Consider the following 23,546-nt stretch of genomic DNA (forward strand, 5'->3'; position numbering starts at 1 on the left):
GTATTTTTTTTAAATGTGATAACGTGACGGGCATGACGTGACATTTCAAAAAAAATTAAAAACTCATTAATATACTTTTTTCAGATGTGATAACGTGACGAGTATGGTAAAAAATGTATGTGTAGTATTATATATGTTTCGTAAGTGATGTGTTGTTGTATTGGTTATTTTGATTGTGGGTTTTTAATATTGTAAAGATGGATTGTGTTCTAAATTCGGGGGACCACACATTTGAGTAATGGACGTTGCTGTGGTTGTATTAATGGGGTGTGGGGGAGGGTATAGGAAATTATGTTCTGATTTCTGATAATGACATAGTATTTCGTGTACCTTACATGACGTCACCCATATCAGAAAAGATACACCATAGGTATGTGACATCGACCTCGCTACGTAGCTTGAAAATGGGGAGCTCGAATGGCTCGAATTTTTTTTTTCTTTCTCCTTCATCCTTTCTCTTCTTCCTTCCCTTAGGGTTTGTTGAAAAAGCCTTCTCTCTCTTTCCTTCTTTCTCTTCTATGTAGCTTGAAAAAGCCTTTTGGGTTTGTTAAAAAGCCACACAGCCCTCTCTCTCTCTCTCTCTCTCTCTCTCTCTCTCTCTCTCTCCTTCCTCAAACCCAAGAAAGAAGAAGAAGAGATCAAAAAAATAATGGTTCAGCCAAAGATCAAAATCAGCACACACAAAATCAACACAGTTTGCAAAATCAAAATAAAAAAAAAATCAAAATTATCAGTCTGCAAAATCACCCAAAAAATCACCAAAAAAAATCAAAAATCAAAACAAAATCAAAACAACCAAGTCTCAAAACAGTTGAGCCGAAGACCCATAGCCGAACATCAAGCTTCGGCCTCTCCGTCCATGGCGGATCAAGCTTCGGCCTCTCGAAGATCAAGCTTCGGCTTCTCCTCTCTTCCTCCATCTCTCTTTCTCTCGCCTATCTGTTTCTCTCTCGCCTCTCTCTTCCTCTCTTCCTCCTCCTCTGTTTCTCTCACCTCTGTTTCTCTCTCGCCTATCTCTCTCTCAAACCAGTTCAAGAAAGAAGGAAAAAAAGGAAGAAGAAAAAAAAATAGAGTGTCAAAACGACATCGTTTTAACACTCGGGGCATTCGAGCCACTGAACTTTCGAGCTACCACGCATTTCTCTATGTGACATGTTCACACCCCACGTTTCCAACTCAAACATTCTAAACAACTACCATTACTACGTTTTTTTAAGGGGACGTGAAAAACACACACCCTTATCCCCAAAATTAAATATACAATGGTTTTACCAATGGCAAATTAGCAAACAATTAGCCCAAGGACTACACAGTTAACAAGAAAGTATTTAGGACCATATGAATGTCAAAATATGAGATTTATTGATTAATACTCTCCTTTTTTTTTTACCTTTTTTTGTGTGTGTGTGTGTATATATGTCTTTAGTGAACTTATTTTGGATTTTTTCAATATTTTTTTTTCCTTCTATCCTAGACAGACTGAAAAGTACACAATTTTAATACAAATTTAAAAAAGATACTAACAACAAAAAGTGTAAATTACAAATACATCCTTTGAAGTTTACTTAAAATAAGGATTGCCTTTTATAGTTTTGAAAATTATATCCGACCTTTTGAAATTTGTAATTACATAACAAATGACCCATTTTATTAATAAATAATTATTTAGATTCATAGTTTTTAATGATATCAGAAATTATTTCAATTAATAATTTAGATATTTTTCTTATTGTATAGAAGAGTAGTTAAAAATTTTATTTTTTCTATTAATTGTGTTAAATAAAAACTTAGAATAAATGGATATTTGTAATTTATAAAATCATAAAAGGCAATACTTATTTTAAGCAAATAGTAAGAGATACATGCATATTTTATCCTAATAAAAAAGTTAAGAGAAATTATAAATACACTCTTAAAATTTACTTAAAATATAAATTGCTTTTATAGTTTTTGAAATTACATCTTGATTTCTGAAATTTCTAATTTCATAACAAATAACTCATTTTATCAATAAATTATCAAGTTTATTAACAAATTTTAATAATGTCAGAAATATATTTTAATTAATAATTTAAAAAATTTAATATTATATAAGAGAGTAGTTAAAAATTTTATTTTTATTGTCAATTTCATTTTTAAGTGTATATGTAATTTACCAAAAAAATTACCGTTAGTTGACAAAGGAAGCCTAAATAATTACAATCCCTCATCAATAATGCTGTGTAGGTCCATTACGTGAACACAACACACGAACTAACACCAAAAAAAAAATCCAAGCAAACCCACAGTCAACGGAAGTAAGAGTCCTCGATGACCAATTCCATAATGGGTGCTTCACTCTAAAATTATAGAAGAAAGTGGGAGATGGATATATATCAATTGTATAGATATACGAAGAGAGAAATAAAATTGAATAAACGCTCATTTTATTCAAATAATCTCAAACAAATTACAAATTCTCAATCTCTCTCAGAAATGTCCCTGATTCGAGATGCATTTTTCTCCCACTCTATCTGAAACAAACATACAACCTATTTATTTATAGATTTTCAATTCGTGTATAATTAGTATGTGCTACAGTGTTTCTTCAGCCTTAAGTTTTTGACCATGTCAACTTCATGGAAGCTGCCTCTACTCTTCAACATCATTCTGAACTCCTCTTCTTCAATCTGAAACTCTCCAACAACTTCATCTCTTTTCTAGAAATCACCATTATCAAATTCAAATTGAGTTTGATTTCCAACATCCCCCCTTAAACTCAATTTGCTGATAGCATCATTGTATGGCAGTAGCAACATCTCTTCTTTATTCTCTGTAAAGTTAACTTGATCTTCTTTTTCAATGCACTCATGACTATAGTGCCCCATATCCTTTGCAGTTGTAGCATTGCACCTCCTCTGTGCACTCACTTTTGTGGTGGCCATACACATAGAAATTATAGCAACGTATATATCCTCTGTCAAGACCTCTTTCTCATGGAACAAACCTCTGTTGTCCTCTCTTGTCAATTCTCTGTTGACTTCTTCATCTCGAAGTAACCATCTATTGTTTGGAGGTGTCAACCATCTGTTGACTTCTGTTGTCCTTCCTGGGACCATGTCTCTCTCGTCTACAACCTCTTTCACTACCGCTCTGTGGTGTTCTCTATTGCTCTTGTTCATTCCTCCTTAATTAATGTCACACTCGCCTAAAGAGTTTGGTCTAGAGAACTTACGGAAGTCTTCTTGTTGATCCTTTGCTCATGGATTTCCAATGTTGCTTGCAACTCTTCAACTATCAAGTCGTTGAAATCTTTTGATTCTTCTATGGCAACGATGACATGCTTAAACTTTGAACTTAGGGATCGAAGTATCTTCTCAATTACTTAAATTTCTTTCATCTTATGTCCATATCGTCTGATTTGATTCACGATGGTTAGAGTCTTCACAAAATACTCTGAAATGGACACGATATCCTCCATTTGCAATAGTTAGAACTCCCTCCTTAATACCTGGAGTCGAATCCTCTTAGTCTTTTCAATTCCTCGATGCGAATTTTGAAGAATATTCCACGCCTCTTTGGAAGTAGTTGTAGCTGAGATCTTCTCAAAACTTGACTCGTCAATGCCTTGATAAATCAATTACTGTTGGAACAATCTTCTGTGTAAAATAAATAAATTGAAACCAAATCAAACAAATAAAATAAATAACTTACAGGATTTATTTTACCAAACCAAATAAATAATTAAAAGATCAAGTCGAGTGTGTGAAACTCTTTTCTTAAGATAGATTCGCCCCGTTACGGTGTTTACGGTTAAAAGGCGTCTATTTCCTAGGATACAATGATCTTCACAAATTGTAGTAGCACTCAAAACAATTTGTATGGCGAACAAAGCCTGTGTTCTATACTCTCTGAAATTTTCCTCTAAAACTAGAATGAAGAATAATAATGCATGAGGGCAAAATGAAGGAAAGAAAATCAATTTTTCGGGAAGAAAAATCTGCTGGAATACCTTGGTATAAATAGACCCGAACAGGTCTGAAAAACAACCTGAATATGTGGGTTTTTTGAATGAACAGGTGCAACAGATAACTACTGGGCAATTTCTATCTGTTGGAAAACTGCTGGCAGATTTGAATCTGTCTCGCAGTTTTAAATCTGTTCGGGTTTCAACAGATCTGAAAACTGTTTGGACTATTTAACCTGTTTGGAATAATTGGACTAGAAGAGGTAACATTGGACAGAAAAATTAAATTCAAATTCGACACAAAATTTGAATTAATCTCGTTAATATTAGAACCGACCCGACCCACAACCCACACCCCTGGTACGGCACGGCTCGTCTCGGCCAAACGGACGGCGGCGGCAGCGCGCGCGCGCGTGTGGTGGTTTGAGCTAAGGTTCAATTTGTCCATAACTCCTTCCTTCTACAAACTTAGGGTGCTCCTTGGGGCCCAACCCAAGGTTATACACCTAGAGCTTATATACTCACAAAAGCTCTCTTAAAGTTTCAATGTGGGACAAGTCTTACAAGGAAACCTACATTTAATTCTTTAATTGTTTATTCCACGAACCCGAAAACAACGTCAAGTTCCCATTCACTCATAAATGGTTTTGACGAACCGTCTTCATCGTATGGCTTGCCATGCGGCAAGGAACACGTCACCTCTTCGGACCCACCCCGAAAGACGTTTGGGGCCCACTCAAAATTGGGCTCAAAGTTGGCCCAAAATAAGCCTATAAAAACCATTATTTCCAACAATTACAAGGCTTTTTGATCTTTTCTTCTTGACTCTCTCAATGAGTCTTTTTGTGTCTCTCTTAGCTGTTCTTCATCTTCTAGGCTTGTTGGCTCTTCATATCCTTGATCTACTAAGTCCCACACATCTTGTGAGACTAGTAATACTCATATCTGAATGCTCCAGTTCTCATAATTCTCCTTGGCAAGCTTTGGAATAATACTTGGCACACTCAAACATGCCATAATAAAGCTGTAAATTTTTGGTATAGAATTTGCATAATATGACCGTACAGATGAGCCCGAAATTGTCCAAATAGTTGGAAAGCACTATTGGATTGTTGTAATCAGACTTTGAATGGCTCAGATCAAGCCAAAATAAATTGGATGGTCTTGATGCACGGTTACAACTCAACAACGTGACACTGGACTATTCCTTCTGAATTTCTATACAGTGACGTCAAGTGACGTCAGCGGCTCACAGCTTGGTGACGGCTCGGTCTTGGCTCCTGATGGTTTGGTGAATAAGAAAGAAAAAAAATGCTTGAATTTGTTGCTGCCAAGTTTTGAACCCTCGCCCTTTGGAGGAAGGGGTAAGGCTTAACCACCTTGCCATAAAAGCTCCTTTGGTTTATGTTTCTCACTCGTCTTCTTCCACTTGTTCACACGTGGGGCGTGTGCGTCGCGTTGCAATGCGCAAGAACGGCGTCATCGGCGCGTGGCGCGCCTGCGAGCTCCTCTCGGCTTGGTTTTTGACGCAATTTTTTATTTTATTTTTATTTTTTATTTTTTATTTTTTTTGCGAGCTTCAACCTGGTGTGATCAAATTTGAATTTCGACCACTTCGAAATCTGGGCAAATTTTAAAAACTCCTCTCTTCGTCTCAGTTTTTGATTTTTTTGGCCCAAACTGGCTGCCACTGTTGAAAGTGGGAGATAGGTGTATACCGGTTGTATAGATATACAAAGAGAGGAATAAAATTGAATAAACACTTATTTTATTCAATCACAAACAAATTATATAAAACAGAGCAAACTCTCTGTAAACTCTCATACTCTCCACTCTCTTAGAATTCTCCCTATCTGGAGATGTTATGTTTTTCCTTGAAGATTATATTTTTCTCCAACTCTATCTCAAACAAACATACAACCTATCTATTTATAGATTTTCAATTCGTGTATAATCAATGTGTGCTTTAGTGTTTCACTACCCTTAAGTTTTTGACCATGGCAACCTCATGGAAGCTGCCTCTTCTCTTTTACATTATTCTAAACTCCTCTTCTTCATTCTGGAACTCTCTAGCAACTTCATCTCTTTTCTGAAAATCACCATTATCAAACTCAAATTGAGTTTGATTTCCAACAGAACTAACTCAGACTTAAAAGTGTAGGGTGTTAAGAAGTAATGAAAGAGTGGAGAATGTGGTAATAGATTGCAAAAATGGCCTCAGCAGCGGTGGACCTTTTGATTGGGAGGATAGTTTCTGCACTTGAAAGCGAAGTATCATTGATTGGAGGAATTCGTGATGAACTCAAGCAACTCCAACAGGAGTTATCAAGCATGAGATCTTTCTTAAAGGATGTCGATAGAACGACGACCCAGATAGAAGAAGAGAAGACCTGGGGGGACAATGTTAGAGACTTGACCTACAAGGCTGAACATAGCATAGACAAGTTCATGTATCACATGAACAAACAAGAAGTTCAATGCAAATTCAGAAGGCTTCTCTGTCAGATAGTCTATGCACCAAAGAATCTGTGGGTAAGACATCGAATAACCACATAGTTACAGAAGATCAACAACATGATCAAAGCCATCCCAGAAAGAAACCAACGTTATGGGGTCTATCGTGTAGGAAGAGCAGGCTCAGGCTCAGGCTCCGGCTCCGACTCCCATGATCATCAAGGACGGAAGACAAATAACGCTGAGGACCCTTTATTTTTTAAAGATGATGATCTAGTGGGGATCGAAGATAGAAAGCAACAACCATTGGATTGGTTGATGGACAAAGAACTATAGCGCACTGTTATTTCTGTTGTCGGTATGCGTGGTTCAGGCAAGACCACTTTAGCTGCAAAGGCCTATAACAACCAAACTGTCAAGCAACATTTCCACTGCTATGCATGGATAACCGTGTCTCAAGCTTATGTAGTTGATGACTTACTTAGAAGCATGATTAAGAAATTTTACCCTGCCACCAAGGAAGCAGTTCCATTGGATTTAAGTAGTAAGAGCCACAAAGAGTTGCTCGAGATGATTTCCAACTATTTAAAATAAAAAATGTATGTAATTGTCTTGGATAATGTATGGAGTAATAACCTCTGGCAGGATATAAGTGTATCACTTTCAGATGAAGGAAAAGGAAGTTGGGTCATCCTTATAACCCGAATGGAAGACGTAGCTTCCTTTAACTTTGGGGTTAAACATCATGTTCATCGTATGAACCCTTTGAGTATGGATGACGCGTGGGATCTCTTTGTATGAAAGCTTTTTCGAGCAACCATAGTAGATGTTATCCTAAAGAGTTCGAATCCTTGGCTTATGACCTTGTTATAAAATGTGAAGGACTACCTCTTGCAATTACAACTTTGGGTGGTGTCATGTCCACCAAACATATGGAATCGGATTGGAGAAAAGCTTATAATAACTTGAGCTGGGAGTTGAGCAATAATCTTGGGCTAGAAGCGGTGAAAACTATCTTGTTGTATAGCTTTAATGATTTTCCATACCAACTAAAACATTGCTTCTTATATTGTTGCCTTTTCCCAGAAGATTATCGGATTCGACGGAAGAGGCTCATTAGACTTTGGATGACAGAAGGATTTGTAGAAAAGAGAAAAGGGTTAACAGTTGAGGAAGTAGTAGATAGCTACCTTGTGGATCTAGTTTGTTGAAGCATGCTTCAAGTCATAACGAGGAACCCATTAGGTAGGCCAAAAGAATATAAGATGTACGATCTTGTGCGAGAAATTGCCCTTTCCACATCAGAAACTGAGAAGTTTTGTGTTGTATATGATGGCAAAGAAGCTAAGGAAGAAAGTGGAACCAGAGCACGTCGCTTATTGATTCAAACAAATGGTGGAGAATTGCAATCATGGAAGGGCATGTTGCAACAGCTTCGGTCTCTTCTTGTATTTTATGATGAGATATCATTGCCACGAGGTTTACAACTGTTAAAAGTCTTCGATCTACAGGATGTACCAATTGAAAAATTACCAAATCAGCTTGTTGATCTTTTCAATTTAAGGTACTTGAACTTGAAAAGAACAATGGTGAAGGAACTTCCAAAATCCATTGGAAGACTTTGCAACCTTGAAACTTTAGACATTACGGATTCCAAAATACAAGTTCTCCCAACTAGAATCACAAAGTTAAAGAAATTGCGGCATCTAATTATGTACCACTACAACAAGCATGGAGATGGCAATGAGTTTGATTATGTTTATGGTACAGCAGTACCAACTAATATTTGCAAGATAACAAACTTGCAAGTTTTGGCATGCGTAGAAGTAGAATCAGATTTGATGAAGCGACTAAGGAACACAACGCAGCTCAAGAGGATTGGCATTACAAAGCTGAGAGAAGCAGATGAGGTGGATTTGTGTATTGCAATCCAAAAAATGAATCTCCTTCATTACTTATTTGTGATGGTGAGTGATGAGAATGAATGCCTCCGAATGGATAAACTCTCATCGGCTCCTCTCTGTCTTAAGACGCTCTATCTAGTTGGAAAATTAGAGAAAGTTCCCTGTTGGTTCCACTCACTTCAAAATCTCACTCTTTTGTAATTGCATTGGCCCAGACTGGAAGATGACCTTCTTCCTTACATCCAAGAACTTCCCAGTTTAGGAAAATTGTCTCTTATTAATGCGCGTGAAGGAAGACAACAGCTATGCTTTAGTACTGGGTTCCCTAAACTTAGGGATTTGCATTTGAGGAACTCTCCACAGTTAAATGAGATTATTATAGAAAAGGGGGTTAGCCCAGGTCTCCAGGAATTTTGGATTTCGAAATGCATACAGTTGAAAGTTAAACAGTTAATCATATGCTCTAAGGGCTTATATCTTTCCAACTTAATGCTTGGTTATATCAAAAATGAGTCTAAGCTCAATACAAGTAAAGCCCTAAACTTGTACAAAAATGAATACAAAATAAACAAACTGAGCATTCAGCTCCACTGTCCTCCCAAGCTAAGTCCTTGGTAGAGGTATATCACTAGTACCTGAAAATGGTTTTCCCTAAATAGGGTAAGCCAAAGTCCAGTAGAAATAATCTATCACAATACATGAATCTTAACAAAGATATAAGTGTGATATGCACATACGATGCCTGTGATAAAATCGTTCATAATTCTTTTGCAAAACCATACTAGGTCAAGCTTTGTATCGCGATCCATTTTATCTCAATTCATGAGTTATTTCCATTTTATTCAGACAACTAAACTGAGGATACAACTTAGTAAGTCTCTAACCAGTACAACCATCATACAAACACTTCCATTTGCCATTTTACGGATATTTCATCCGCAGTAATCAGCATCTATGTATATTCGCGATTTTTAGGATTTTCACCCTGGACACTCCAGCTAACTTAATTTAATGGAGTACATCTTTTTTCTTCTCCCAAACATGGAATACAACCCTTTTCTTCTCCCAAACATCATACATTTATAATGTATTAAAGATGTGACAACGCTCAATGCAAATGGATGAGAAATTAGTTTCAATTCGACTAATTCTCATGCAGTTTTTACGACATTCATAGCTATCCTCCACCGATAGCCTAAAATAGATATTTCTAAACAAACATACAATTTCCAAGACTGATAAATTATCCAAATTTCAAAGTGTGAGCAGTAATACACAACCAACTCCACCACCCATATCAACATCCACCCAATTTCACATTTTTCAACATTTATTCTATTTATTTGTACAAAATAAATATTTAAGCATTTAGGGTAAAATCCCCGTTTTATCCAAAATCCATTCCAAATCTCGAAGTCAACAATTTCATCATAACGTAACCTTATTTCCTCTCCCACAACCATTTTCAAGAACACATTAGAGAAATCCCTCTTTTGATTTTAAACCAAAACCCTAGGTTTGTTCAAAATTTCCCAAAATCACAACGTTGTTTATACCAACAAATAGCTAAGTTAAAAACCATAGGAGAGTATAAAAAATTCCTACCTCAAAGCTAGAAGACGAGCAAAGCAAGGAAGAAATTCGGGTGAAGTTGAATCCAACTCTACTCGGATGAAAACGTAGCCCTTGGGATGCTCTACCTTTTTAACAAAGACACTCGGGTAGAGAAACTACTAAATTTAGGTGAAAATGTAGAGAGAGTGTGAGCTTTAGAGAGAGAGACTCTAGATCTAGGGTTTTGGAATGTTTTAGAGAGAGAGAGAGAGATGAAAAAATGATGTAAAAAGTGACTTTTACGAACTGATATACGCACAGTCCGCTTGAGCGCGAGAAGTGACGCTCGAGCTCCCAGACATAATAAGTTGTTCCGTTCGAGTATAAAAAGGGACGCTCGAGCGTAGAATACACACTTCTAGTAGTTTTGTAGATAGCAGACCGACGTTCGAGCGCAAGAAAGGCTTCTCGAGCTCAGAAAGCACCGCTTAAGCGTAGAATACACTCTCCCAGTAGTTTGCAAACCTGCAAAAGTACTAAGAGTTCACAAAACTCGCTCGAGCGCAAGATGTGACGCTCGAGCGCAAGAGTAAAATTCTAGGCGATAAAAGTTTGAAAATCAAGCTACTAACCTATTCCAAACGCAACCAACACGATCCAACAGCCAACACAAGAAAATATAAGGAAAGTAAGACATGAATAACAATATGAAACCATGAAACCTAAGTCCAGAATACAAAATGGGTCAGGTGTAAACCAGGATCGCTATATATTTATTTTCAATTTAAATCATTAATCTATTTTCGTTAAGTAAAAATGACAAAAATATATATGATATTTTAGACACTAAACTCAATGCATTTTAGACATTTTAGACATTTTTGGTACACCTACGTTGAGTATAATAACAAAAATAATTTTTTTTTTCGTTAGTTCACTTAATGAAAATAAGTAAATGATTTATATTATGAATAAAAAGATTATAATTTAAATTAACAAAATTAAAACTCAACGTTTATTTTGTTATAAAGTTAAAATTCTGAATTTTTTTTTTGTGGGTAATTTATCCAATTTTTTTTTTTTTCAAAAGCTCGAGACAAATCACTAAAAAAAAAAAAAACATAAAACATAAAATTTTGTAAAAATGTCCAGTAAAGACAAAGAAAAAAAAAATTAAAAATAGAAGTTTTTTTTTTTTTGCCTTTTTTTGTGTGTGTGTGTGTATGTCTTTAGTGAACTTATTTTGGATTTTTTCAATATTTTTGTCCTTCTATCCTAGACAGACTGAAAAGCAAACTATTTTAATACAAAATTTAAAAAATACTAACAAAGAGTATAAATTACAAATACATCTCTTGAAATTTACTTAAAATAAGGATTGCCTCCTATGGTTTTAAAAATTATATCTCACCTCTTGAAGTGTGTAATTGTATAACAAATAACCTATTTTATTAATAAATAATTATGTTGATTCACAGTTTTTAATGATATCAAAAATATATTTTAATTCATAATTTAGATATTTTTATAATTGTATAGAAAAGTAGTTAAATTTTTTATTTTTTCTATTAATTCTGTTAAATAAAAAATTAGAATAAATGGATATTTGTAATTTATAAAATTATAGAAGGCAATACATATTTTAAGCAAATAGTAAGAGATATATTCGTATTTCGTCCTAATAAAAAAAGTTAAGATAAATTATAAATACGTCTTTTAAATTTACTTAAAATACAAATTGCTCTTATAGTTTTAGAAATTACATCTCGACTTCTGAAGCTTTTTAATTTCATAACAAAAAGTATAAATTATAAATACATCCCACTACAAGAAATAACAGTTTTGCCGACCAAAATATTAGTCGCCAAAGGTCGCATTTTTAGTCGTCAAAACCATTTAGCGACTAAATTTTTTTGTAGCCAATTTAGTCGCCTAAACCCTATCGGCGATTGTTTTAACGACTAAACATGTGTTTGGTCGCTGAAAGTGAACCTTTTGGTTACTAGTTTTTTTAGTCGGCAATGTTACCTTTTAGCTACTAAATTTTATTTGGTCGGCAAAATTAAATGTTTGGCTACTAAATTATTGGTCGCCAATAGTCAATTATATAAAATTAAATTATACATTTACCGACCAATACTCAAGGAATCGGTGACCAATTTAGATATTTTTAGATTTTTTAGATATTTAGATAATTAGATAATTTAGATATTTTTATTAATAATTAAATTAATAATTTAGATACTCAAGGAATCGGTGACCAATTAAAATTAAATTAATAATTTAGATATTTTTATTATTATATAGAAGAGTAGTTAAAAATTTTATTTTTCTATTAATTTTGTTAAATAAAAAATTAGAATAAATGGATATTCTTAATTTATAAAATTATAAAAGGTAATACATATTTTAAGCAAATACTAAGAGATATATTCGTATTTCATCCTAATAAAAAAGTTAAAATAAATAATAAATACATCCATAAAATTTACTTATAATACGAATTGCTCTTATAGTTCTAAAAATTACATCTCGGCTTCTAAAATTTTTTAATTTCATAACAAATAACTCATTTTATCAACAAATCATCAAGTCTATTAACAGTTTTTAATGATGTCAGAAATATATTTCAATTAATAATTCAAAAAATTTAGGAAAATTTGGCTATAAACCCCATTTACCTTCCTTTCATTGTTAAAAGGACTAAGAAACAAATTATACTTTCTAAACCCCCTCATAATTATAAAATCTTGCATAAAGGACAAAATTTATTATTTAAATATTTTATTAGACTATTATACTTTCAACTAAATTTTCCCACACTCCTCATCCACTCTCTTCCCACCTTCTCTGTCTTTCTCCTCCCTCTCTCCCTTCTCTAACTCCTTCAAGCTTCAGATCTAGAAGCTTCAGACCTCGCCAACGCTGCCGGCGTCATCGTCATCACTCTCCTAGCCAAGTCCGGTCAGTTGTCAGGTGAAACTCTAGCGATCAACAATGCCGAAACTGATCTCTACGATGAACTCATCAAGAACATTGGGAACGAAATCAACTACGAGACGAAAAATTGTCCTCCGGTGTCGGAATCAAAGGAGATCGTCTACGAGGAGAAACAGATCGTCTCTGAATTGATCGCTGTTACTCCGAAGAGCAATGAATTGATCGCTTAGTTTTGAATATATGTGTATATATATATATATATATTTGTATGTGTGAATGTTGTTGAACACATGTATTCTTTTCATTGAGATTTGTGATTGTTGATCGAGTTTTAGAAATTTTCTTCTCAATTAGATATGTTGATTTGTTGATTAATTTGTTTTATTTTGTTTTTGTTTGTTTGTTTGTTTTTTTTTTTTTTTTTGATTTTTTGTTGTTGTTTTTGATCTAATTTTATTTGACAGAACCAAAGTAAAATTTTACTCTGGTTCTATTGCTTTGTTTTTTGTTTTAGATAATGAGAGTAAAATTTTACTCTTGTTCTATTGCTCTGTTTTTTGTTTGAGAGAATTAGAGTAAAATTTTACTCTAGTGTTAGAATGACAGTAAAATTTTACTATCAAGAGGTGGTCATTGCCAAACACTTCAGCTGCCACAAACACTACCTTCGCTTTTTTACTTTTGTGCAGAATAACATTTTAATTTTAGTTTCAGAGTCTCACAGTTTACTCGTTTTTCAGAGTAAAATTTTACTTTTATACAGAGTAAAATTTTACTTTTGTGTAGAGTTTAACATTTTACTAGTTTTTCAGAGTAAAATTTTACTTTTATACAGAGTAATATTTTACTTTTAACTATAGAGTCTCACAGTTTACTCGTTTTTCAGAGTAAAATTTTACTTTTGTACAGAGTAAAATTTTACTTTTAGCTTCAGAGTCTCACAGTTTACTCGTTTTTCAGAGTAAAATTTTACTTTTATACAGAGTAAAATTTTACTTTTGTGTAGAGTCTAACATTTTACTAGTTTTTCAGAGTAAAATTTTCTTTTGTACAGAGTAAAATTTTACTTTTAGTTTTAGAGTGTAACATTTTACTCTTATTTAGAGTAAAATTTTACTTTTAATTTCAGAGTGTAACATTATCTTGTTTTCAGTTCATCTTAATCACCCACGAGATCAGTCTGTGTTTATCCACCTGGTTTATGTCACCCACTTTCGTTCCCTGTCCAGTATAAGTCCTTCGGGTTAGGCAGTGTCGGACATAGGGGTCTTCCGAATAGGGTCTGTACTAAAACCAACTGGTATGTGGTAACATGACAAGAATAGGGTATGTATTAAGATATCTGTAAAACTGATTAATTAAACAATCAAAGAGTTACAACAAAAGGATATCAAATTAGAAGATGAAATTATTACTTTAAAAATTAATAAAAGCTTAGATAATTTCCAACCTAGAACTGACTGATGAGTTACTTCTAAATAATCGACTCATTGTTTTGTTTAATTAATCAGTTTTACAGATATCTTAATACATACCCTATTCTTGTCATGTTACCACACACCAGTTGGTTTTAGTACAGACCCTATTCGGAAGACCCCTATGTCCGACACTGCCTAACCCGAAGGACTTATACTGGACAGGGAACGAAAGTGGGTGACATAAACCAAGTGGATAAACACAGACTGATCTCGTGGGTGATTAAGATGAACTGAAAACAAGATTAATCAAATAAACAAGAAAGACGATTGAATAGAAGTAGCTAAACAGTTAGAAACAGGATACAACATCACATGGCTCTGATACCAACAAGGCGGAAGCAGCATACATGGAATGAAGGAGATGAATTACGAAATCAAAATCGACCATAAATTGGAAAGCACCACATGAATATATTTAAAACATTGAATATTTAAAACATTATATTTCAAACGTTGAATAAAACATTTAAACATTTTACTCTTATTCAGAGTAAAATTTTACTTTTATACAGAGTAAAATTTTACTCTGAAATACACAGTGAAGATGGCTTAATAGGAGAGCTGATAGATATGAGGGTAATATAGTAAAAGAAACAAGTTTTAAAATATTAGGGAATTTTGAAAGTACTTATATAATTCTTGTCCTTTTGAAAGACAAATTAGATAGTGAGGGGGCTATCACAAAATCTCCAAAAATTTAGAATTGTATAGGAGAGTAGTTAGAAATTTTATTTTTGTAATTAATTTTGTTAAATAAAAAATTCTTTTAAAGTATTTATAATTTGAACAATATTAGGGATTATGAAAAAATATCATGAAAATTTCTTATCCTTTCATTAGAATGTGATGTTTTATTATATGTATAAATTGAAGGCACAAAATACTTCATGATCATTTTAATATATATATATATATATATATTTTTATAATCTCTAACATTACTCTTATAGTAAACATAATTTTTTAAATTATAAGAGACAATTTATTTTTTAAGTATTCCTCGTACCTGTAGAGGTAATTTACCGAAAAAGTTACAGTTGGGTGGCAAACGAAGCCTAAATAATTACAACCCCTCCTCAATAATGCTGCGTAGGTCCATTACATGAACATGACACGCGAACCAACGCCAAAAAATCCAAGCAAACCCACAGTCAACGGAAGGAAGAGTCCTCGATGACGAATTCCACAATTGGTGCTTCACTCTAAAACTACAGTAGAACTAACTCAGTGCTCGTTTCGCAATGATTTTTTTAATTAATTTTTTAATTTTTTTAAAACTTTTTTAATTTGAGATTTTTTTGATTATTTGATATTTTTTTTTGAATTTTTTAACTTTTTAATTTTAGAATAATAATTTTTTTTTGTCCTTTTGTAATTTTTGTCTTTTTATGATTTTATGATTTTTTTTGTTCTTTTGTGGGACTTTTTAGTCCAATTCAAAAATGGCCTTACCGGGGGTGGACCTTTTGATTGGGAGGATAGTTTCCGCACTTGAAAGCGAAGCGTCGTTGATTGGAGGAGTTCGTGATGAACTCAACCAACTCCAGCTCGAGTTATCAAGCATGACATCTTTTCTGAAGGATGCCGATAGGACGACGGCCCAGACAGAAGGAGAGAAGACCTGGGTGGACAATGTTAGAGACTTGACCTACAAGGCTGATAATATCATAGACGAGTTCATGTATCACATGAACAAACAAGAAGTTCAAGGTAAATTCAGAAGGCTCCTCTGTCAGATAGTCTATGCACCAAAGAATCTGTGGGTAAGACATCGAATAGCCACACAGTTACAGGAGATCAACAAGACGATCAAAGCCATCCCAGAAAGAAACCAACGTTATGGGGTCGATCGTGTAGGAGGAGCAAACTCAGGCTCAGGCTCTGGCTCTGGTTCTGGCTCCCATGATCATCAGGGACAGAAGCCAAACAACGCTGAGGACACTTTATTTGTTAAAGATGATGATCTAGTGGGGATCGAAGATGGAAAGCGACAACTACTGGGCTGGTTGATGGACAAAGAACTACAGCGCACTGTTATTTCTGTTTTCGGAATGGGTGGTTCAGGCAAGACCACTCTAGTTGCCAAGGCCTATAACAACCAAACTGTCAAGCAACATTTCCACTGCTATGCATGGATAACCGTGTCTCAAACTTATGTAGTTGATGACTTACTTAGAAGCATGATTAAGGAATTTTGCCCTGCCACCAAGGAAGCAGTTCCATTGGATTTAAGTAGTAAGAGCCACAAAGAGTTGCTCGAGATGATTACCAACTATTTAGAATCAAAAAGGTATGTAGTTGTCTTGGATGATGTATGGAGTCATAACCTCTGGGGGCATATAAGAGCATCACTTCCAGATGAAGGAAAAGGAAGTCGGGTCATCCTTACAACCCGAAAGGAAGACGTAGCTTCCTTTAACTTTGGGGTTAAACGTCATGTTCATCATATGAACCCTTTGAGTACGGATGACGCATGGAAACTCTTTTGTATGAAAGCTTTTTCGAGCAACCGTAGTAGATGTTGTCCTAAAGAGCTCGAATCCTTGGCTCATGACCTTGTTGCAAAATGTGAAGGACTACCTCTTGCAATTGCAGCTTTGGGTGGTGTCATGTCCACCAAACATATGGAATCGGATTGGAGAAAAGCTTATAAGAGCTTGAGCTGGGAGTTGAGCTATAATCCTGAGCTAGAAGCAGTGAAAACTATCTTGTTGTATAGCTTTAATGAATTGCCATACCAACTAAAGCAATGCTTCTTATATTGTTGCCTTTTCCCAGAAGATTATCCGATTCGACGGAAGAGGCTCATTAGACTTTGGATGGCAGAAGGATTCGTAGGAAAGAGAGACGGATTAACAGTAGAGGAAGTAGCAGATAGCTACCTTATGGATCTAGTTTGCCGAAGCATGCTTCAAGTCAAAAGGAGGAACCCATCAGGTAGGCCGAAAGAGTGTAAGATGCACGATCTTGTGCGAGAAATTGCCCTTTCCAAATCAGAAACTGAGAAGTTTTGTGTAGTATATGATGGCAAAGAAGATAAGGAAGAAAATGGAACCGGAGCACGTCGCTTATCGATTCAAACAAATGGTGGAGAATTGCAATCATGGAACGACATGTTGCAACAGCTTCGGTCTCTTCTTGTATTTTATGATGATGAGATATCATTGCCACGAGGCTTGCGACTGTTAAAAGTCTTCGATCTGCAGGATGTACCAATCGAAAAATTGCCAGATGAGCTTGTGGATCTTTTCAATTTAAGGTACTTGAACTTGAAAAGAACAAAGGTGAAGGAACTTCCAAAATCCATTGGAAGACTTTGCAACCTTGAAACTTTAGACATTAGGGATTCCAAAATACAAGTTCTCCCAACTGGAATCACAAAGTTGAAGAAATTGCGGCATCTAATTATGTACCGCTACAACAAGCATGGAGATGGCAATGAGTTTGATTATGTTTATGGTACGGCAGCACCAGCTAATATTTGCAAGCTAACAAACTTGCAAGTTTTGGCATGCGTAGAAGCAGAATCAGACTTGATGAAGCGCCTAAGGAACATGACGCAGCTCAAGAGGATTGGCATTACAAAGCTGAGAGAAGCAGATGAGGTGGATTTGTGTATTGCAATCCAAAAAATGGATCTCCTTCATTACTTATTTGTGATGGTGAGTGATGAAAACGAATGCCTCCGAATGGATAAACTCTCCTCATCTCCTCCCTATCTCAAGACGCTCATTTTAGTTGGAAAATTGGAGAAAGTTCCCCGTTGGTTCCACTCACTTCGAAATCTCACGCTTTTGTATTTGCATTGGTCCAGACTGGAAGAAGACCTTCTTCCTTACATCCAAGAACTTCCCAGTTTGGGAAATTTGACTCTTATTAATGCATGTGAAGGAAGACAACAGCTATGCTTTAGTACTGGGTTCCCTAAACTTAGGGAGTTGAGTTTGGGGAACTTCCCCCAGTTAAAGGAGATTTTTATAGAAAAAGGTGTGATGCCAGGTCTCCAGGAATTTTTTATTGGGAAATGCATGCAGTTGAAGATGTTGCCTCATGGTATCGAGTATCTCGAAGATCTCCAAATGTTGAATTTGCATTTTGTTACAAATGAGCTCGTAGAACAAATACGTGGAGAAGACAGCGAGGAACAACCACAGGTTCGACACATACCATGCATCAACATTATCTGGCAGTCACCAGAAGGGATCAAATTTGAAAGATTGCTTAATTCTGAAGGTGTGTCATTTGACTTTGATTAGATTATATATATATATATATATATATAGCAAAACAGTTGGCTTTATTTCATTGTCTCTTATTTGTCTCATTTGGTTTCTTACCAGTGGACTGACAAAGACAATCCTCCTGATTCCCTAGCATGAAGGTAAAACTGCTCTTTCCATATCTTAAGTACTTTTAAACTTCAAATTCCCTCTTTGGTTGCATTCCAATTTCCATAAGCTTGGTTTCCCAAATCTACTAGCTTTTTGGTGTTATTTTATTATTATTATTTTTAATCAAAATAGTGTTCAAATTTTATTCCTACTTTGCAATGTTGCTTTCCAGGTCTCCAGCTTGGTTAACAAAAAGAGAAGCTCCCCCCAGTTCGCTCTTTTTGTCTCTGGAGTGATATTATTAAGAGTAATCCAGATTTCTGCTGTGTTTGTGTGTGCGTGCGTGCGAGTGATGTGTTGTGCAATTAAATAAGTTCTATCCAGGACAAGACATGGTGAATGTTTTATCTTTGTAATTTCAGCTTTGTGAGATGAAGATTTCTTTAGTCATTTTGATGAACATCTGTAAAATAAACTGATGTATTATTGATTTATTGATAGATTCATGATTCTGTTACAATTGATTGATTATATAGATGTAGGTTAGGTGGTGGTAGGTGAGGAGTAGGTGAGTGTGGTAGGTGAGTGTGTGATAGGTGATGGTAAATTCTAACAGCCCCCGCAAACTCAAGGAGGATAGAAACTAACCAACTTGAGTTTGGAGAGAGGAACAAAACAAGAAAATACATAAAAATAAAAAAAAAGATAGGAGACACTGTATGGTCGTGTCAGACCATTGGTGAAGGCACTGTATGGTGGTGTCATAACGGTGTAGAGGACACTGGATGGGGGTGTCATAACATGGTAGAGGACACTGTATGGTGGTGTCATAACGGTGTAGAGGACACTGCATGGTGGTGTCATAACGTTGTAGAGGACACTGTATGCTAACCGGAATCAATGCGGGACAGTTTATAGGGTCATGTCGGACCGTTGGTGATGCTAACCGGAATCAATGTCGGGACAGTTTATGAGGTCATGTCGGACCGTTGAAAAAGCTAACCGTAATCAAATGTCGGGACAGTTTATAGGGTCATGTCGGACCGTTGGAGATGCTAACCGGAATCAAATGTCGGGACAGTTTATGGGGTCATGTCGGACCGTTGAAAAAGCTAACCAGAATCAAATGTCGGGACAGTTTATAGGGTCATGTCGGACCGTTGGAGATGCTAACCGGAATCAAATGTCGGGACAGTTTATGGGGTCATGTCGGACCGTTGTAGCAGACAATGCTGTGACAGTTGTTGTGACAGTTTACGGAGTCTTGTTGGACCCTTGTAGAAACTAACCGGAATCAATGTCGGGACAGTTTACAAAGTCTTGTCGGACCCATAAAGGAGCTAACCGGAATCAATGTCGGGACAGTTTACAGAGTCTTGTCGGACCCATAAAGGAGCTAACCGGAATCAATGTCGGGACAGTTTACAGAGTCTTGTCGGACCCTTGTAGAAACTAACCGGAATCTATGTCGGGACAGTTTACAGAGTCTTGTCGGACCCTTGAAAAAGTTGCACCCTCAAAAGGTGTGCCCAATTTTGTCAAAAGGCGTGCCCAATTCATCAAAAGGTGTGCCAGACATGATGGCGAGGCACGTGGGCGCCTTGGCTTGCGTGCCCGGTTGTCGGCTGCTGGCAAGAGGCGCGTGATGCGCGTGGCTGCCTTGGCTATTTAACCAAGGTTGATGCTGAGGCTGAGGCAGAGAAAAGCTGCGAAAAACCTCTGAAAAAAAAACTTCGTTGTGCTGAGAGAGAGTCTGAAAAACTCTTCGTTGTGCTGAGAGAGAGAGTCTGTAACACGCTGTTGCGAGAGATATTTTGTAACACTCTGTTGCCCAGAAAATGGCCTCGTCCTCGTCTTCCCGTGGACTGCTCACCCTCTTTCCCGACCTCAACGAGTCAACAAGAGAGAGAACTGGTGCGGTGGCACTGGAAACTCAACCAAGCGCCCCGGAGTTTGCTCCGTTGAACTTTCCGATGCGGTCGGTGGAGCAAAGAATGGCAGTGCAGTTGGATGTGGAGGCCAATCAGTATACTCTGAAGGCATGTGTGGAAAGCATGACGGCGGTCACAAACTTGTCGAACCGGCTGCAGAGTAGGACAAATGAGGTGCAGCATTTGAACGCCCAACTGGCTCTACTCCAACGCATGTATAAGGATGCGCGAGCAGAGATAAGCGTGCTAAGGGCAGAAAACAAGGAGCTGAAGCGGAAGGCCACCGTGATGTTCCGATTTGGAGGTCCACCAGATGCGAGAGTGGAGGAGCAGGGAGGAGGCAACTGGCTTGGCGGCACGGGAAAGACGGAGGCAACACCGTCAAGGACTGCCCAGGACGGAGGCAAAAAGAAGAGATCTGCGGCAGAGTAGAGAAGAAAAATCTCACTGTGGGTGTGGTTGTTTGTTTGTTTGTTTGTTTTTTTTTTTTTTTTTTTTTTTTTTGTTTTGGTGTAGAATGGTGATCAGGGCGAAGTCCCGCTAGAAATAAAATGAGTGTATTGTGCAAATCTAAATGGTTTGAAGGTACAAGACTGAGCAGAAAAATGAGATGTAATCAATATAATTTTTTTTTTTTTTTTTTTTAGACAATAAAATAAAGAAAGGAAAAAAAAATAATAATAATAATTAAATTTGAAAGCAAACGTAGGAGAGAGAGGGACAAACTCAGGTGGATGGCATGATAAAAAAAAAGCAAAAGAAATAAAAAAAGAGAAAAATGCAAAGTGGAGACAAATTGAGTGGAATTCGGTGAAAAGAAGTGAGAAATCAAGATTATAAATTGGTTTGGCTAGTGGTAGGGCCCACCAGCACTATTCAGTTCAAAAATGTGGAATGGTGAGCATGTGTATGCATGTGCTCTCTGTCGGTGGTGTTCATGGGCAGGGGTGAAAAATAGATTTCAAAAGCTAGTGCTGTGTTGTTTTTAGCTCCAGAGTTGCGAAGAGCAGAGATTGCCTCAGCTCATCCATGCTCTTTCCCTGGCAGTAGTAAGCCCAAGTAAGAAGAGTATCGGCGGCAAGCGGATCCGCCCTGTCCTCTGCATCGCCGCCTGCGAGCTCGTCGGCGGCCACCAGTCCATGGCGATGCCGGCGGTGTGCGCGGTGGAGATGATCCACACCATGTCTCTCATTCATCGCCACAAGACCGCGGCTTTATTGGAGGGGTCTGTGGTTCTTGGGGCGATTTTGGGAGGTGGGTCTGATGAACAAGTTGAGAAGCTGAGAAAGTTTGCGAGATGTATTGGGTTGTTGTTTCAGGTTGTGGATGACATACTCGATGTTACTAAGTCCTCGCAAGAATTGGGGAAGACTGCCGGGAAAGATTTGGTGGCTGATAAGGTTACTTACCCAAAATTGATTGGTATTGAGAAATTGAGAGGAGAGATGTGTGAAAGCCACGAAGAAGATTCGTGGAAGGAAATGATGGAGCGAAGCTTCTCTTCTTGCAGAGGTACGGCTGTGGAGAGCAGAATGTATGTGTAGAAAATAAGCAGAATAGGTTGAGGTCCGGCGGACGGCTAAGGTGAGGTTGCCGCCCGCCGGTGAAGCGAAAATATTAGGTTCTAAACCTGCTCTGATACCATGTAAAATAAACTGATGTATTATCGATTTATTGATAGATTCATGATTCTGTTACAATTGATTGATTATATAGATGTAGGTTAGGTGGTGGTAGGTGAGGAGTAGGTGAGTGTGGTAGGTGAGTGTGTGGTAGGTGATGGTAAGTGTGTGGTAGGTGATGGTAAATTCTAACAACATCTCTTCAATTTGCATGTATATATATTTGTTGTGGTGGTTGTCTTCTTTACTTTGTTTGATTTTGTTTCAACAGATTTAAGATAAATTACAAATACATCCCTTAAAGTTTTCTTAAGATACAAATTGTTTCATATAGTTCTTAAAATTACAAATATTCCCATATCAAAATTTGTCATTTTACATAGTTGACACAAAAAAATAAAAAATAAAATAAAATAAAAACAGATTCATAACTATTCTTCTATATAATAATAAAATTACTAAAACTATTCATTGAAATATATTGTTGACATAATTTTATTTATTTATTTATTTATTTATTATTATTTTTTTCAAAAGGTGAAGATTTTATTAAAATAAAATGAGATCGCATAACAGAGGGAGAGGCCACCAGCCTTGACAAGTGCAAAATGCAGCCAAGCTGGGGGATTGAATTCCCATGTGCAGATTTAATTGTTTTTAATTTTGTTGCTTTTGTTTTTGTTTATGGTTACACTATTTGTGCATCTCAATTATGTAACCACCTTTTTTTTTTTTTTTTTTGATAACCAAGTATTCGAACTAGCACCCTTTCAGAGTGACGCACCTTAACTAATCTCAGGGTCCTAAGCTAATCAACCGGGCTAAGATGCAATGATCTGCCAGTAGCCAACTGGGGGTGAGATTCGAACTTGAAACCTAAAGAGGAGCATACTCCTAAGTCCCTGATTCCTTACCCTCAACCAACTGAGCTATCCTTATGGGTTAATTACGTAACCACCCTTAAACCAACATATGTAAGATTATCGCACTAACAATCATTTTAGAGAATCATAATTTGTCAATTTTTTTGAGGATATATTATACGTGTAGTACTAATAATTTGCTTCTTATATTAATTTGATCATTACAGTTTTAATTGTTTCAAAATTTTCTTTTAATTTTTTACACTATGTCAATTTAGTCTAATTGATCACACATATTAAGAAATTTGATAGCAATCTAATTTGCCTATTATGTCAATTTGGTTCTTTGTAGCTTCAATTGTATCATTTTTTTCATTTAAGTTTTCACACGAAGTTAATTTAGTCTAATAAGTAATCCGTTAAAAAATGGAATTAATATTAAGGATAAAATGATTCATTTAAGAAGGAATATGCTATTTCAAATTAGAAAGAACAGGGGTGTGATTTGTTTAAAAGGACATGG

General features: G+C 36.2%; 2 protein-coding genes across 3 annotated transcripts in view; both read left to right on the plus strand.

Annotated features, from left to right (window-relative positions):
* The window catches only part of LOC114319469 (disease resistance protein RPM1), a 28,572-nt gene extending 9,445 nt beyond the window's left edge, over nucleotides 1-19,127 (plus strand). Inside the window, exons 2-4 of one of the 2 annotated variants that reach the window (XM_082915046.1) lie at nucleotides 15,707-18,509; nucleotides 18,617-18,657; nucleotides 18,840-19,127. In XM_082915046.1, the coding sequence (XP_082771172.1) occupies nucleotides 15,719-18,509; nucleotides 18,617-18,624 (2,799 nt within the window). In that variant the 5' untranslated portion in view covers nucleotides 15,707-15,718 and the 3' untranslated portion in view covers nucleotides 18,625-18,657; nucleotides 18,840-19,127. The remainder of the gene's footprint in view (nucleotides 1-15,706; nucleotides 18,510-18,616; nucleotides 18,658-18,839) is intronic. The other variant, XM_082915047.1, reaches the window with a different exon arrangement.
* A 1,699-nt stretch (nucleotides 19,128-20,826) lies between these two features.
* On the plus strand, nucleotides 20,827-22,376 carry LOC145815383 (geranylgeranyl pyrophosphate synthase, chloroplastic-like). The gene is made up of 2 exons (XM_082912024.1): nucleotides 20,827-20,910; nucleotides 21,528-22,376. The coding sequence occupies exons 1-2, from the start codon at nucleotides 20,827-20,829 to the stop codon at nucleotides 22,080-22,082; spliced, it is 639 nt and encodes a 212-aa protein (XP_082768150.1). The 3' UTR covers nucleotides 22,083-22,376.
* The last annotated feature ends 1,170 nt before the right edge of the window (nucleotides 22,377-23,546 follow it).

This window comes from Camellia sinensis, chromosome 2 (assembly GCF_055761805.1).
Source record: "Camellia sinensis isolate YWXY chromosome 2, ASM5576180v1, whole genome shotgun sequence".
NCBI lineage: Eukaryota > Viridiplantae > Streptophyta > Magnoliopsida > Ericales > Theaceae > Camellia > Camellia sinensis.

Bases quoted from the DNA above. Each gene is read 5' to 3' on its own strand.
- LOC145815383 (XM_082912024.1), top strand. From the start codon at position 20,827: ATGTTCCGATTTGGAGGTCCACCAGATGCGAGAGTGGAGGAGCAGGGA. The intron at 20,911-21,527 runs GCAACACCGTCA...TGTTGTTTTTAG, and splicing joins GCGGCACGGGAAAGACGGAG to CTCCAGAGTTGCGAAGAGCA.